General features: G+C 34.6%; 2 protein-coding genes across 3 annotated transcripts; one reads left to right on the forward strand and one right to left on the reverse strand.

Moving 5' to 3' along the window:
* Positions 1-38: 38 nt before the first annotated feature.
* Positions 39-11,722, forward strand: LOC106646309 (uncharacterized). Of its 2 annotated transcripts, XM_089590243.1 has the most exons (10): positions 39-942; positions 1,241-1,424; positions 1,518-1,711; positions 3,961-4,170; positions 4,951-5,359; positions 5,748-6,084; positions 6,369-6,689; positions 7,166-7,573; positions 8,308-8,883; positions 9,574-11,722. In XM_089590243.1, exons 1-10 carry the CDS (start codon positions 825-827, stop codon positions 10,201-10,203), a joined length of 3,387 nt encoding a protein of 1,128 aa, XP_089446369.1. In that variant the 5' UTR covers positions 39-824; the 3' UTR covers positions 10,204-11,722. The 2 variants fall into 2 exon arrangements, with proteins under 2 accessions (XP_089446369.1, XP_089446370.1); XM_089590244.1 differs by lacking the exon at positions 3,961-4,170.
* LOC149375064 (carbohydrate sulfotransferase 8) lies at positions 1,750-2,776 on the reverse strand. Its single transcript, XM_089590419.1, has 3 exons — positions 2,763-2,776; positions 2,511-2,691; positions 1,750-2,283 (listed from the first exon to the last, which is right to left on the reverse strand). The coding sequence occupies exons 1-3, from the start codon at positions 2,774-2,776 to the stop codon at positions 1,750-1,752; spliced, it is 729 nt and encodes a 242-aa protein (XP_089446545.1).
* Positions 11,723-12,645: the final 923 nt, after the last annotated feature.

Raw genomic sequence — 12,645 nt, forward strand, 5'->3', positions numbered from 1 at the left:
AAAAAAAAAGCATAGAACTGCATAATTGTATCCAGCAATCTGTTTCACAAATTCGTCCTCCATGGGCTGCCATCAGTGACGTTTAAAAAAAGAGCGCGGCCAGATTTTTCCCATGGGTCCATGTTGTCCATATCTTATTTCGGGCTATATGACTGCTGTTGCTGCCGTGCAACAGGTTTTGCTGTAAAGTGGGGGAGGTAAACAGAGAGTGGCGGCGGCAAAGAGAGAAAAACGGAGCACACTGCACGAAAATGATCATCGATGCAGAGAGAAGAAGTAGGAGTACGCAGTATATAGTCAGCTGTGGCCAATCAGGAGGGCTGCGCATCATTTTTTAAAAATTGCAGTATAAACAAACGCTCACTCTCGAGAGCCGGCGTCACGCTCTCGGGACCCCAAGAGAGGAGCCCTCCGTCGTTCCTCTCGTCGCCTCCTCTCCTACACCTATTCCCCTTTGAAACAGCATCCTAGCATCGGGGTCCTACCGTTCTTTTTTCTTTTCTTTTTTTTCCCTCTCTCTCTCCTTCTCTCTGCCCGCTCTTTTTTTTTCCTTTTTGCACCTCCGCGACCACTGCCTAATACTCCTATACCCATACAGTTTAGGTCCATCGTGCAGCTCCGGTATTTCGTCTCCGGCGTCTCTCTAAAGTTTCCACGCGCACTCGCATACCCCCCTGGTTGTTGTTGTTGTTGTTGTTTTTCCTTCTCCTCGAAGAGGCCCATCCTATAGGGCCCAGGTATCATGAGGACGAGGACGTCTTGAATGATAAAACCGGTCGCCCGGTAGCGGCTCTTTACGGTCGTGAACTGCGCAAAAGGAGATCATGGCGGCGGCGCCGAAGCAGCCGGTCGACGAGGAGAAGGAGTCGGTCCCGTGTCCGGGCCTCGACGCCCTCTTCTACGGTCTCACCCTCGCCGTCTTCGCGGCCAGTTCCGTCGCAGGTTAGTGCGTTTATTTTTTTAACTCTGTCTACGTTCCCGCGTCCGCGTGTCTCTTTTCGGACAATTGCTAATTTCTTTTAAAAAGTTTATTATTTGTTGAACAATTCTTTTTTGGTTTTTCTTCATCAACTATATTTTCTCTCATATAACTTCATTTTCAAATAATGACGCTGTTTCGATCAGCATGTACGATTGACACAAGACGTTGAATTTCACATAATACATAAATGCTTCAAGCGTTACAATAACAATTTGTTTGTAGGAATAAATACAAGTTGAATTTCTTTTTTAATTGCAGATCTGTTTGTTGTGATTGAACATTGGCTCAATACGTACAAGTCATGGGCATTATTCACAGTGGGTCTTGCTTTTGTGCCATCGTGTTTCCTACAGTTATTAAGTTTAAAGTGGTATCAGGCTAGTGGCAAACTAAAGTACAAACAATGGATCTCGCACACCTTTCACCTAGCAATTGCACACAGGTTATTTGAAAATACCATTACTCTCATATTTTTTTTTTTTTTTTTTTCAATTGAATCACAATCACTTTAATGTATTTTATTATTTATCGGCAGGTTCTGTTTTTTATTGAATCACGCCATCAAGACCATAAAGGTTCCAATAAGTTCTCAACAAAGGGACTGGTTTTTTACTATCGAAAGGGATGCATTTACGTTAAATTTATTTACCGCAATGCTCGTATACATTCCTCAAATAATTTTTCAAGTTTATGTCATGGCTGTGCTACAACACATTTCGTTTTGGACGAGTGAGTATTGTGTGAATTTTTTTTTCCATTTCACCATGTTAATTATTAGACATGAAATAATACTTGGCAGGACTGTAAGAAAACAAGAAGAAATCGAGTTCATAAATCTTGAATATCTGCTTTAACAAAGATCTTGGTATTTCTTGAAAATACTTTTCTGCAACCAAGTCGTTTGTTATACCCTCGTGACTTGTATTTTTTCTATCGCGCATGTAGTCCACGCTAAACGTTAAATTGTTTTTATTTATAAAAAAATTGTACTCATTTCTAAGGAACTCAAATTTAAGTATATAATCGTAATCAATGGAGCATGGTTGACAAGCGTTATAGAAAGGACTCCAATGCTCATCAAATAGCTTTTCTTTAGCTAAAAATTTTAGAAATTCCTTGAATGTTGGCTCAAGACTGGTTGCATCTGAGTGTTTCTCACGATAATTATTTTTAATGTACTTGCCGTAACGTAGGTAATAAAAGCTTCTGTTTTGCATGTTCTCCAATTTATCTCTGTAGGCTGAAAGAAGCCTTTCAAATGGGTGACGCACCACCATGAATTTTGTGGTACCATTTATTTTCTGCAAAAATTTTGTCCAAATGATTATGTTATTTTACCATTGTATACAATTTTATAACACATTTTTGCGCGTCTATTAAATTTTTTGCTTTATTCTGTATTAATCTAAGCCTATATCTTTTGTGAAAATAATGAGTTTATCTAATACTTTTTTTTAATAAGGCATGTGTGAATTTTTTTTTATTATCATTATACTTTTCTAACTATGAAGAAATAAAAAAATCATACTTTTAACTTTCCATCGAAATTCTCTGGCTGTTGAAACTTTTGTTTGACAATAGAACCATATTCCACTGCGATTTGTTTCATAACATTTTTACCAATTGAAAATCCGCTAAGATAAGCAAAATTTTTCATCCACACGGTACTAGCTGCTTTGTAAATTGGACACCACGTCAAATTATGCTTCCTGTTTGTATTAATTATAACGTATATTTGTACTTTAATTAAAATTTTATTTCAAATCATTAAAATACCCACGTATCGACAATCATATTTATAATCGCTTTTTTATAAAGAGATGTGATGTTATCCTTCATCTCCTTCACGGTGTTACACATATAATGTACTCTGTCTCTTCTTTTTTTCAAATGGTAATCAATTTCCTTGCGCGATCTTATTTTTTCTTCAGCAAATATCGGTGTTTGCTTCAATTTTGGATCATTGGACATTTTTTCACTTTTCACTTTTAAACTTCTAAACGGGTACCAAGTTACGTTTGCAATGAGAATGTAGCACACTCCAAGGAATAAAATCACAGTCAACAGTATAAAATTCACCTAAAAATAAAAAATAATTTTCAACTTAGCAGTAGACTCCTAGATTGTGTTAACTGACTAGTAATGTTTTGATGAAGCTCGCACAGGAAGTGTCAGCTTTGATAAGCAGTTATCTAAGTGACATTTAAAATGTCCTTACTTTGATGTTAAAACAATATGGCACTAGTACGCACATTTTTTTTCCACAACGCGTCTACGTTCGATTAATTAAAGATAAAAAAACATGCACGTATACAAACAACTATAGTACTTACTTTCATTCTTTATTAACTAAAGCGAAAGCTTTGAAACGCCAAATATTAGGATACATTTACAAAATTTATTCTAATCCATTCTTTAAGTAGACTTTAATATTTGTTGCAACAGCAGTTCTAAAAACTCTCGTCAAACATATAGCAACTTGATTCGAACCTTTACCAATGTCACAATAGATCGTGACCAAATGAATCAAGTGTTGTCACAGCAAAAGCTAACGAAAGACTGAACTGCTGTGCAGATGTATATAGAACCATAAAAGATAACGCGGTTGACGTGACGGCAAAACAGTAGAAGGGTCCAATTTATCAGCCTTCCCTTTTAAATTATTCAATGAGTTTAAAAAAATTAATTTGGAATTTTAGATAAACTGCCTTTTTTTTATGTAATTGGTTAAGCGACACATTTTATGATACTATAGTAGTAGAGCTTTTTTATACTTGATTGTTTTTTTCGTTCATCATACTATGTATACAATTTTTTTTTTTTTTTTTCTACTTTTCCTCATCTGTGCTTATGTGATTTTCGATCAAGTTTTTGTAACGAAAAAAATAATGGATGTCCTTAACATCCTGACAAAACAATGGTCAGTAATTTTACCGGTTAAAAATTGTCGGAAAAGAGAAAAATATTGGATTTTGTAGGTACATCAGTCATCACCTCATTGTGCTCGTTAACGTGGGCTCTGACCTCGTACTCGTTGCTAACGAATCGAGCCGTACAGGACGAGGCTCAGTTCACCTGGTCATCCGTGATGATACAAGGCTTTTGGAGGGGTGGGATGCTCGCTTCCAGGATTGCGGCCTTGGTCCTGGCCGCCATATATCTCAAAACTTGGATTTTCGTCATATTCGGTAAACAAAAGTTTATCATTCACCATAATGATTAACATTTCGGACAAAAAGTCAAGAAAACCAATGACAACGTGTATGGCACTTTTCGCTAGACGTGTCCCTTTTTTTTTTTTTCATATCAAGTACAATAGAACGAAATTGCTCTGTATTCGATGAAATGGAAATTCCTCAATTTTATTTAAACTTGTGGAAAAAAAAAAAAAATCTTTACTTTCTGCATAAGTCAAATAAATCGTAAAAAAAAAGGCGGGGCTAGCTGTCCTGTCTCCTATAATCCCAGTAGACTAAGGCGGGGTAGAGAAAACAAGGCCGAGGCTATATCTTTGCGAGCCAGAGAGCGAGTTCGAGGAATAGCTCCGGTTTCCGGGTGGAGTTTTTAATCCGTAGTATTATCCTTTTCCCCGGTTTTTAAATCAAGCGTTGCTTTTCTGTTTTTCAATTTACCATTGCCTCGAAAAAAAAAAAAAAAAAAAAAACAAATACGGAAGACAGTTTTTGGTTCAGGTGTACGGTATTTTACTTGACTAAGTTATTTTTAAAATATTTCATACGACCCGTCACACTTGAGTGGCAAATTTTCCACCGGAAGAAAGTTTTTTACTCACCTACCCACTTGATAAATTTCCATAAGTGTATAGACTTCAAATTCTAATGCTATCAATCATTTGCTTTTTCTCGTAAATTAAAAAAAAAAAACGTTTAATTTAAAATAGCTGATTTTTTTAACGTGCATGGTCGTAAGTGGACACGATGAAAATGATTTAATTTAAATCGTTTTAGGGATTCATACATTGGGAACGACTTTGTCAGTGATACAACAAACAACAAAGTCGTGTTTGTCAACAGTCGACGAACTAGTCTACAAGTGCCTCATAGGGGCCGTTTACTTTTTTGATTTTCTCAAGCTGTTGGAAAACCAAGTGAAATACCATGTGTATCTTTTCTACGCGATAATGATAGCTGAAAACGCAGTGTTTTATGTACTTTATCTGGTGTACTTCAAGAATCATTACCACACGAACGTCTTCATTGTTTCAAGCGTGATGATCCTTGGCGGCAGTTTTATTGGCGCTGTCAGTATGATCATGCACTTTTGTATGTTTCCCAACATCAAAACTATAAAACTTTGTAAACGCATCCACTTCATTCCCGAGGCGATACTAAAAAAATCCTCGGCCAAGAGTATTGGGTAATTGACATTTTTTCCTAACTAGATTGAATTACGTGTTGCGAGCATCAAAACAAATTTTTTCTGAATCACTTTTACCCTTTGAGAATCGAACTTTTATTTTTCAGACATTTTGTCTGTCGTTCAAAATCGGTATGTTAAAAATTAAAACGTTTGTCAAAAGTTTTGGTCATTGCTAAGGCTGATGGAAATATGTCACAACAGCATAATACACTCGATTGATGTTATCTTATTGAGTATTAACTTTACTTTTTAAAATAAACCAATGTATGGCCAAGTAAGTACCGTTTCTCAAGGGTTCGACGAATTTTGAAAAATGTTTTGATGTCTAGAGAAACGCATGCTTTTCCGATTATATTATTCATCGTGACCAATGTCTCTTGATTAGGAAAACTTCTCCTAACAAAAAGTGGAACAATCAACCTGTAACGGATGAGCCTACGGGCAGTATAAACCCGGATAGTTCTGCCGACAAAAAATCTCTTTTGACCGACATCGCGCAAAATGCTGAATTAATGGAAAAGGGAATCGTGAATTCCAGCTTTTGTAAAAGCGATGAGGCAAATGTTACAGTCGAAGTGGTCGTGGAAGAAAGTCAGGTCACCAACGTCGAAGTTACGGTCCAACAGTTTCAAAATCAGGCTGTTTTAGAGAACGAAATAAACGATAGTATTTGCCATATCGACGTATCAGTAGAAAAAATGGATCATGTGAGTTTAAATAAAGTAAGTACATCAAAACATGTTGTGACTGATTTTTCAGTAACCATATTATTTTTCTATGGTGTTTGAAAACACATGATGTATGAAAGTTCTCATATTTTCCATGAATTAAAAAGTTAAAATAACATTTGAAAATTCTGCGAAAATTGTCATTATACTAATACTTTTAAACAAGCCAGTCAAGGCTTTGATAGTTTTCACCATTAAAAGTTACATGCGTCAATTTAGAATATCCAAACAAAATTGTAGACAACGTAACAATTGAAAACATAAAATATTTTCACTAGTGCAACATGGATGTGGATCCCCAATTATGTTCACAAAAACGTCGAGGTATCTGTTCGCTGACTCAGTTGGGGCTACAACTCATCACAGATGAGGATAATTACGTAGAAAAAAGTTTCTCTTTGGACAAACTCAAATCTAATTCCGAAGTTTCAATTAACGTTGAAGATAAAAGCATCGAAAGTATGATCATCGAATCTTTACCCATCAAAAGTTTGGCAAACGATAATTGTGAAACAATGGCACCTGATGGTATATTAGCACGTTGTCGGCTTCACACACCTGTGATTTCAGAAAATGGCGAAAAAAACTTAACCAACGCGGTATGTAACCATCACCCATAAACTCTTTCATAACTACTCTTGAATTAATTTGTATCAATTACTCTGTACTTGTTTAACAAGTACCAAACACTAAGGTGACTGAACGGCCTATTTTTTTTTTTTTTTTTTTTTTTTTTCAACAACAACCAAGATGGCCTATTTTTGGCCGCTCCAAACCTTAATTTTTTGCCCACGTATAACGGACATCTTGAAGAAAATAATTTAAATTATTTCCTGATAATTGATGCGCTATGCTGCACTGTACACGTCAGTCATCGTAGATAAAGCGTGAAACAACACGCACAAGAAAGCGGTTTTTCTTTTTATTTATTTTTTTTTTTATGTATTCATTTATTTGAAAAAACTCGAGCTTTCGAGTATTGGATCCAAAACTTGAGTTGGAAATCGTATTGGACGCATCAGGTATATACTTTTAACATCGTTGCGATAAAAGTTGCGTGTGTTTATATGTGCAGCTGTCCGAAAAAGAAATCGACATACGAAAGCAAGAAGAAGAAACAATGAGTCACGTGACGTCGGTTCACGACTACGAAAACTTGTGCCCGTTGGGGGTGGCAAGACCGCCCTGGTGCATCCGTAGTTGGAAAGGTTACACCGACATCGAGACGTATGTGCACGACGACAGCGTGGTAAGGGACCGGCGTAGAGATACCCTTACGAGCACCGCAACTTTGAGCTCGGATTTTTCGGACGCCACGTACGCGAGTTTGCCGCTCAGAAAGTTCATTCGTAGATCCAGGCAGGACGATTATCTCGACACCCTCATTTACGATCTCGTCGATTGGGAAACGGCGAGTAACAGTAAACCCATCATTGAAGAGATGTCGACTACCAATACATCGGAATCGGTTAAGGAAACGCACGTAAGTGGATACATGTATATGTTACATTCATTTTATTTGCTCACCACTAGAACCACTATTCGTTAACCAAATATATCTATAGGGGGAAAACATTTCTAGTAGCTTTTAGTTGTTTTTCATCCCAAAATATTTAAAATGATACGATTTCAGCAAGTATAAGAGTTAATTCTTATACATTGTAGTACTGACACAGACGTAGTCCTTATACCGATTTTATCGAACATGTATCGAACTTGAGCTTGATGGTCACACTAGATTTTTGTTTTGACCCGACAGAACGTTTCGTCTACATAAGATTGAAGCGAACGAGTATGAGTAAAAAAACCAATGTACTATGATTACTTCCAATCACTTGCATTGGTCGAGCTTAGAACTAATAGAATCGAACATGAAAGAGATCGTTTGTAAAAGAGTAAGTCAGAACTGTTTGTTAGACATTGTAAAAAAACCATAAGACTATAAAATTGATTTTACTTAACAAAAAATAATTTATATTGAAAACAACTAGTCCAGAAGTTTTGTTTTCAGTAATTATATCCATTTTTGCTCTGTTATTTGTATTTCAATGACAACAGTAATTTTCGTGTTTAAAGAATGTTACGCATGTTAAATCATTTCTATTGAAAAGTCAAAGAATTTACGTTGCATCAAACGACACGAGCACGAAACAAAATGCCGAGTTCAATTTGTTGAAAACCCGGTTTTCTTTTTTTTTTTTTTTTTTTGTTCTGTAGGAGCAGGCCAACCTTTTCTCTGCAAAGCCAATCGTAATCGATGAAAAAGGTGGCATGCTAACTTTGGACACAATCTTGGAAGAACGCGAAGACTTTGGGTTCGAGATATCCGAGCTAAGCAGCATTAATCGACTGACCAAGCCAAATGGCTGCACAGTTAGTTCACTTGTTGCTACAATCGATGAGATACGAAGGTGCGCAGTTGATAACTCGCCTCGTCATATTTATCACCGCACGGAATCCCAGTGGGAAGATATCGAGCAGAAAATTCTCCTAAAGCGTGCCCACTTGGCGAAAGTATTGTTCACCAACGAACACAATAATTACTCACTCAGCTACACCCAACCCTGGACGGAATCATTTTTGTCCCAACCAAACAGCGACAAGTTGAAAATCATTCGTGAGATGACTGGTTGCTGTCTGAAGGATGTCAAATCAGGGAATACACCACTTATTAATGCCATACTCTCGGATTCCCCGATTCTTGGCCCCAAGACCGACGTTCAACCCACGGAAACGGATCATTTGCTTGAAGAAGATAATGTTTACGTCGACATGAATGCACTCGGTGCTCAGGTAATTAATTATATATACATTGTTAATTAGTTTATTCCAATCAACTCATCAAGCGGTTAACAGAAAATCTTTTTATATGCTTTAAAAATCTATTTAAGACAATGAGGTATTCTGTTAACTTGTGATTTTTTTCATCCTGACAATCAACTCGTGGTTACTCTATGTAGAAAAAGCTAATTTTGACTTGGATAGCATATGGTTCTTTCACCTCGCTATGTTTCGTACGAAAATTAGTCATCATAAATCCACTTGTTCAGCAATTTATTGTTGACATTCTCCCTTATCTACCCCCGAATTTATTCCACCCCAGTTAATTATGTAGCAAAAAGTAAGTTGAGTAAGAATTGTTCATTGATTTTCTCTATATTAATAAAAAAGAACAAAAATCAATTTGGCAATGGCTATACTATCGGTTTGAAAGGAAATATTTTCATTTTTATTGAAAAGCAGAACAGCAAAGTATTTCGAGGACATATTTTTTTTTCATAGCATCCAACAATAATGTTTCCATGTACTTGAACAATTTTATATCTCAAGTCAGCGAAAATAGGGTCGTAAGACAGTTTGAGAAAAATATCCCAATAAATAGGAAAAAAAAAAAAAAAAAAAAAAAAAAATGAATACATGAAATTGATATAAAAAATTGCAAACTGGAAGAAACATCAGTGAGAAAATGTGTACAATTTTCAGAAATGCAGTAGTAAAGAGCACATGGAGGCGGAAAATTCTCTCGCGAATCAAAGTGTGCATTTGCAAAACAACGTAGCTCTAGCGCAAAGTAAAGACAGTGGTTTCAGTGAAAAACGAACTGATTGTTGTGTGCGTAAGAAAGTCGCTTTTCTCACCGACGACGAAGTGATAAACGACTCAGTTTCCGACACATCCATCGACTTGCCGGTTGAAGTTGACGACGCGCACGAGGAAGCAAAAGTTTCTGAAACCGAAGCCAGCAGCACATCATTATTCAGTACAAATAAACGTCATGTGGGTAATAATCGCCCGCGTCGAAAATTTTCGTTGCTCCGCGAGCGGTTCGAGCCACCCAAAACTAGCGAACGAATTGTCCTGTCGGAATGTGAAAATGAACAACTGCAAATGGGCTGTTCCGGTCTCAACAAGCTAATACTCAAGGATGTTGACAATACACCATTGAACGAGCAAAGTCTTGCTTATGTGAATTCGCATTCAGAATTTTCGGAAAACATGAAAGAAAAGCGTAGTGTTTTTTTAAAACAAGTCTTGTCACCGCCAAGATTCCAAGGTTGGGGCAAAAAAAGAACGTTCAGTCCCAATTCCAAAATCATTCCAAAAGCTCATTGATCTCGATATTGTTATTCGTTATTACCAATTATCGCGTGACACTGTGATCAAACTTACTAGCTGTCGGTCCTTTCATCAATTATTAAAGCATCATGGCTATAGCTGCTATCAATGCGCGCTTCGTTTCTTGAAAAATATTTTAATACAATCATTCGAACAGTATAAAATGCATTTTTTGCAACAAAAAGAAAAAGAAAACAGGGTCATCGAATCATAATGCACTATTAATTTTAAGTCGAAACAAAGAAATATTCACATGAACGTTTTTATTAACCAGGTCAGAGTTTTATCGATTTATATATACATTTCAACTGGATATCCAATTAATGCTTCACTTTCATTATTTAGAAGATAAAATAGTGTATAAACAATAACCTAAAATTTTCAAAGTTTGTATTTATTTCTATAAAATACTCCATTGCCGAGTCTAAGAATTGAATTCAAGTTTTTATCCATTACAGTCAATATCGAGTTTTTATTTTATTTTAATGCAATAAATTGTGAAAAATTTATAACTATGCAATATTTTTCGACAATTTGTTACTACAATTAGTCAAATTGCAGTTTATCTTTCGGAGTATCGAATAATTTTTGGTACGATTGAGAGGCTTCGTCGCAATTTTAAATTTATTGAATTTTTTTACAAACAATTTAAGTAAAATATTTCACCGTAGTTATTTCAACCAATTAAAAAATATTATCAGCCTTACACAAAGGCAAGCGTTTATTCGACACCCTGTGTGCATCAAAGCCACTTAAAAATAATTATCATTGCAGGTATCATGATAGAACATTTTTTTTTAAGTCACGAATTACAATGAAAAGGCTTTGGTGGCGTTATACTGTTCAAATGATTGAAATTGTTTCAATTTTTATATTACACGACAGTATTGAGGTACTCGTTTTTCCTGCTATCCCGTCAAAAAATCACCAAGTAGTTGTGATGGTAAGCCATTAAAAGTCTTTTATTGAAAAAGTTCGCAGTACTCAACGACTAAAAATTCACTGATCTCTTAAAAAACGGTCGGATAGAGAGTTTATAAGGTCACAAATTTTCGTTGTCTGCACAAATTACTACGTTAACAGCTTAGTCACCGACGCTTAAAAGCTTAAATCTCACCGTAATTGTTATTATTATTTTTTTTTTTTTACAACGCTTATTACATTTACTTTTTTAGAAAACTAGTTGGTAAACGTCTTGTACAAAGATTCTTTATTAATATTAACATTGTTAGGGTTTTTACTCGTAAACTCGCATTAATGGTTAATATTATACAGTGAGACTTGATGAACCGAATGTAGATGAAGCGAAAAATTACGTGCAAGAGATACACTGAAGTTTGCGGCAATGGAATGATTTAGTTTAATCTTCAAGTTATAAATATTTAGAAATGATTTTCAATTCTCAGCTAAAAGATTTAAAAAACTTTCATACATGCGATGGTTTGATTACAATTTACTTTTGTATCGTTATTTGTACATAAAACTAAGTATCTTAAAGGCTTCCATTAATTTCGATTGTGATAAATCTACACGTATATTTTTAATAAGATGTAGATTAATTAAATATTTAAGTACTTGTTATGTTTTTTAATAATTTAAGAAATTAAGTAATAATTTATAGTACAATCAGCAGTCTTCCTTAGAATTTAAATGTTTTTTTATGTACAAATTTAGATCGTATTTTACTCCTAATCTTGTAAATTCAAAAGGAAATATCAAAAATTCGTTAAAATAGTTATTTATCACCAGTTTTTTCTTCAAGCGATCATAGGTGTAGCGTAAATTTTTTTTCCGCATCCACAAAGTAATATTTAAATACATACATGTGTAAGTTTAACGTAAAAATTAAATTAAATTAAATTTACGAATTTTAACTTATGATTTAATTAAAAAAGAAATACAACAAAATTTGAACATAAACCTTTTATAATAATTTATTGAATACAAAATGTTATTTTAAAGGATTAGTATACATTGACTCTATAATGGTGATGAATTATTTTAACTGTCATCCTTCTGTTGATACGGAAATATGAAGTGTCTTGTTGTACATATAAATTGTTTAATTTACCGCCATTTTACTTTCATATTGCGAAAAGATTATATAATAATTTGTAACTTAGAATGTAATATATATATATATATATATATATATATATATATATATCTCAGTCCAAGTTCTTAATGCTCAATGTAAACATTGTAAATAATTGTAAAGTTTAATTGATTCAAATGTCACGTAAACATTAATCGATTTGTAAAATATTGTTCTTGCAGATTAAATATTTGTAGTTATAATTATTAAGTTTGTACACGAATGTATTTCTAACAGTTTATATTTTTGTGAGATATTTTGTAATTTTGCAATCCAGATGATACATATTATTAGAAATCTTAAAAATGTTTTATGCGTATGTAAAAAAATAATTAAATTCATTC

The sequence above is a fragment of the Copidosoma floridanum genome, unplaced genomic scaffold (genome assembly GCF_036245765.1).
Source record: "Copidosoma floridanum isolate Cflo_tuat_1 unplaced genomic scaffold, Cflo_Japanese_pri ptg000012l, whole genome shotgun sequence".
Taxonomy (NCBI): domain Eukaryota; kingdom Metazoa; phylum Arthropoda; class Insecta; order Hymenoptera; family Encyrtidae; genus Copidosoma; species Copidosoma floridanum.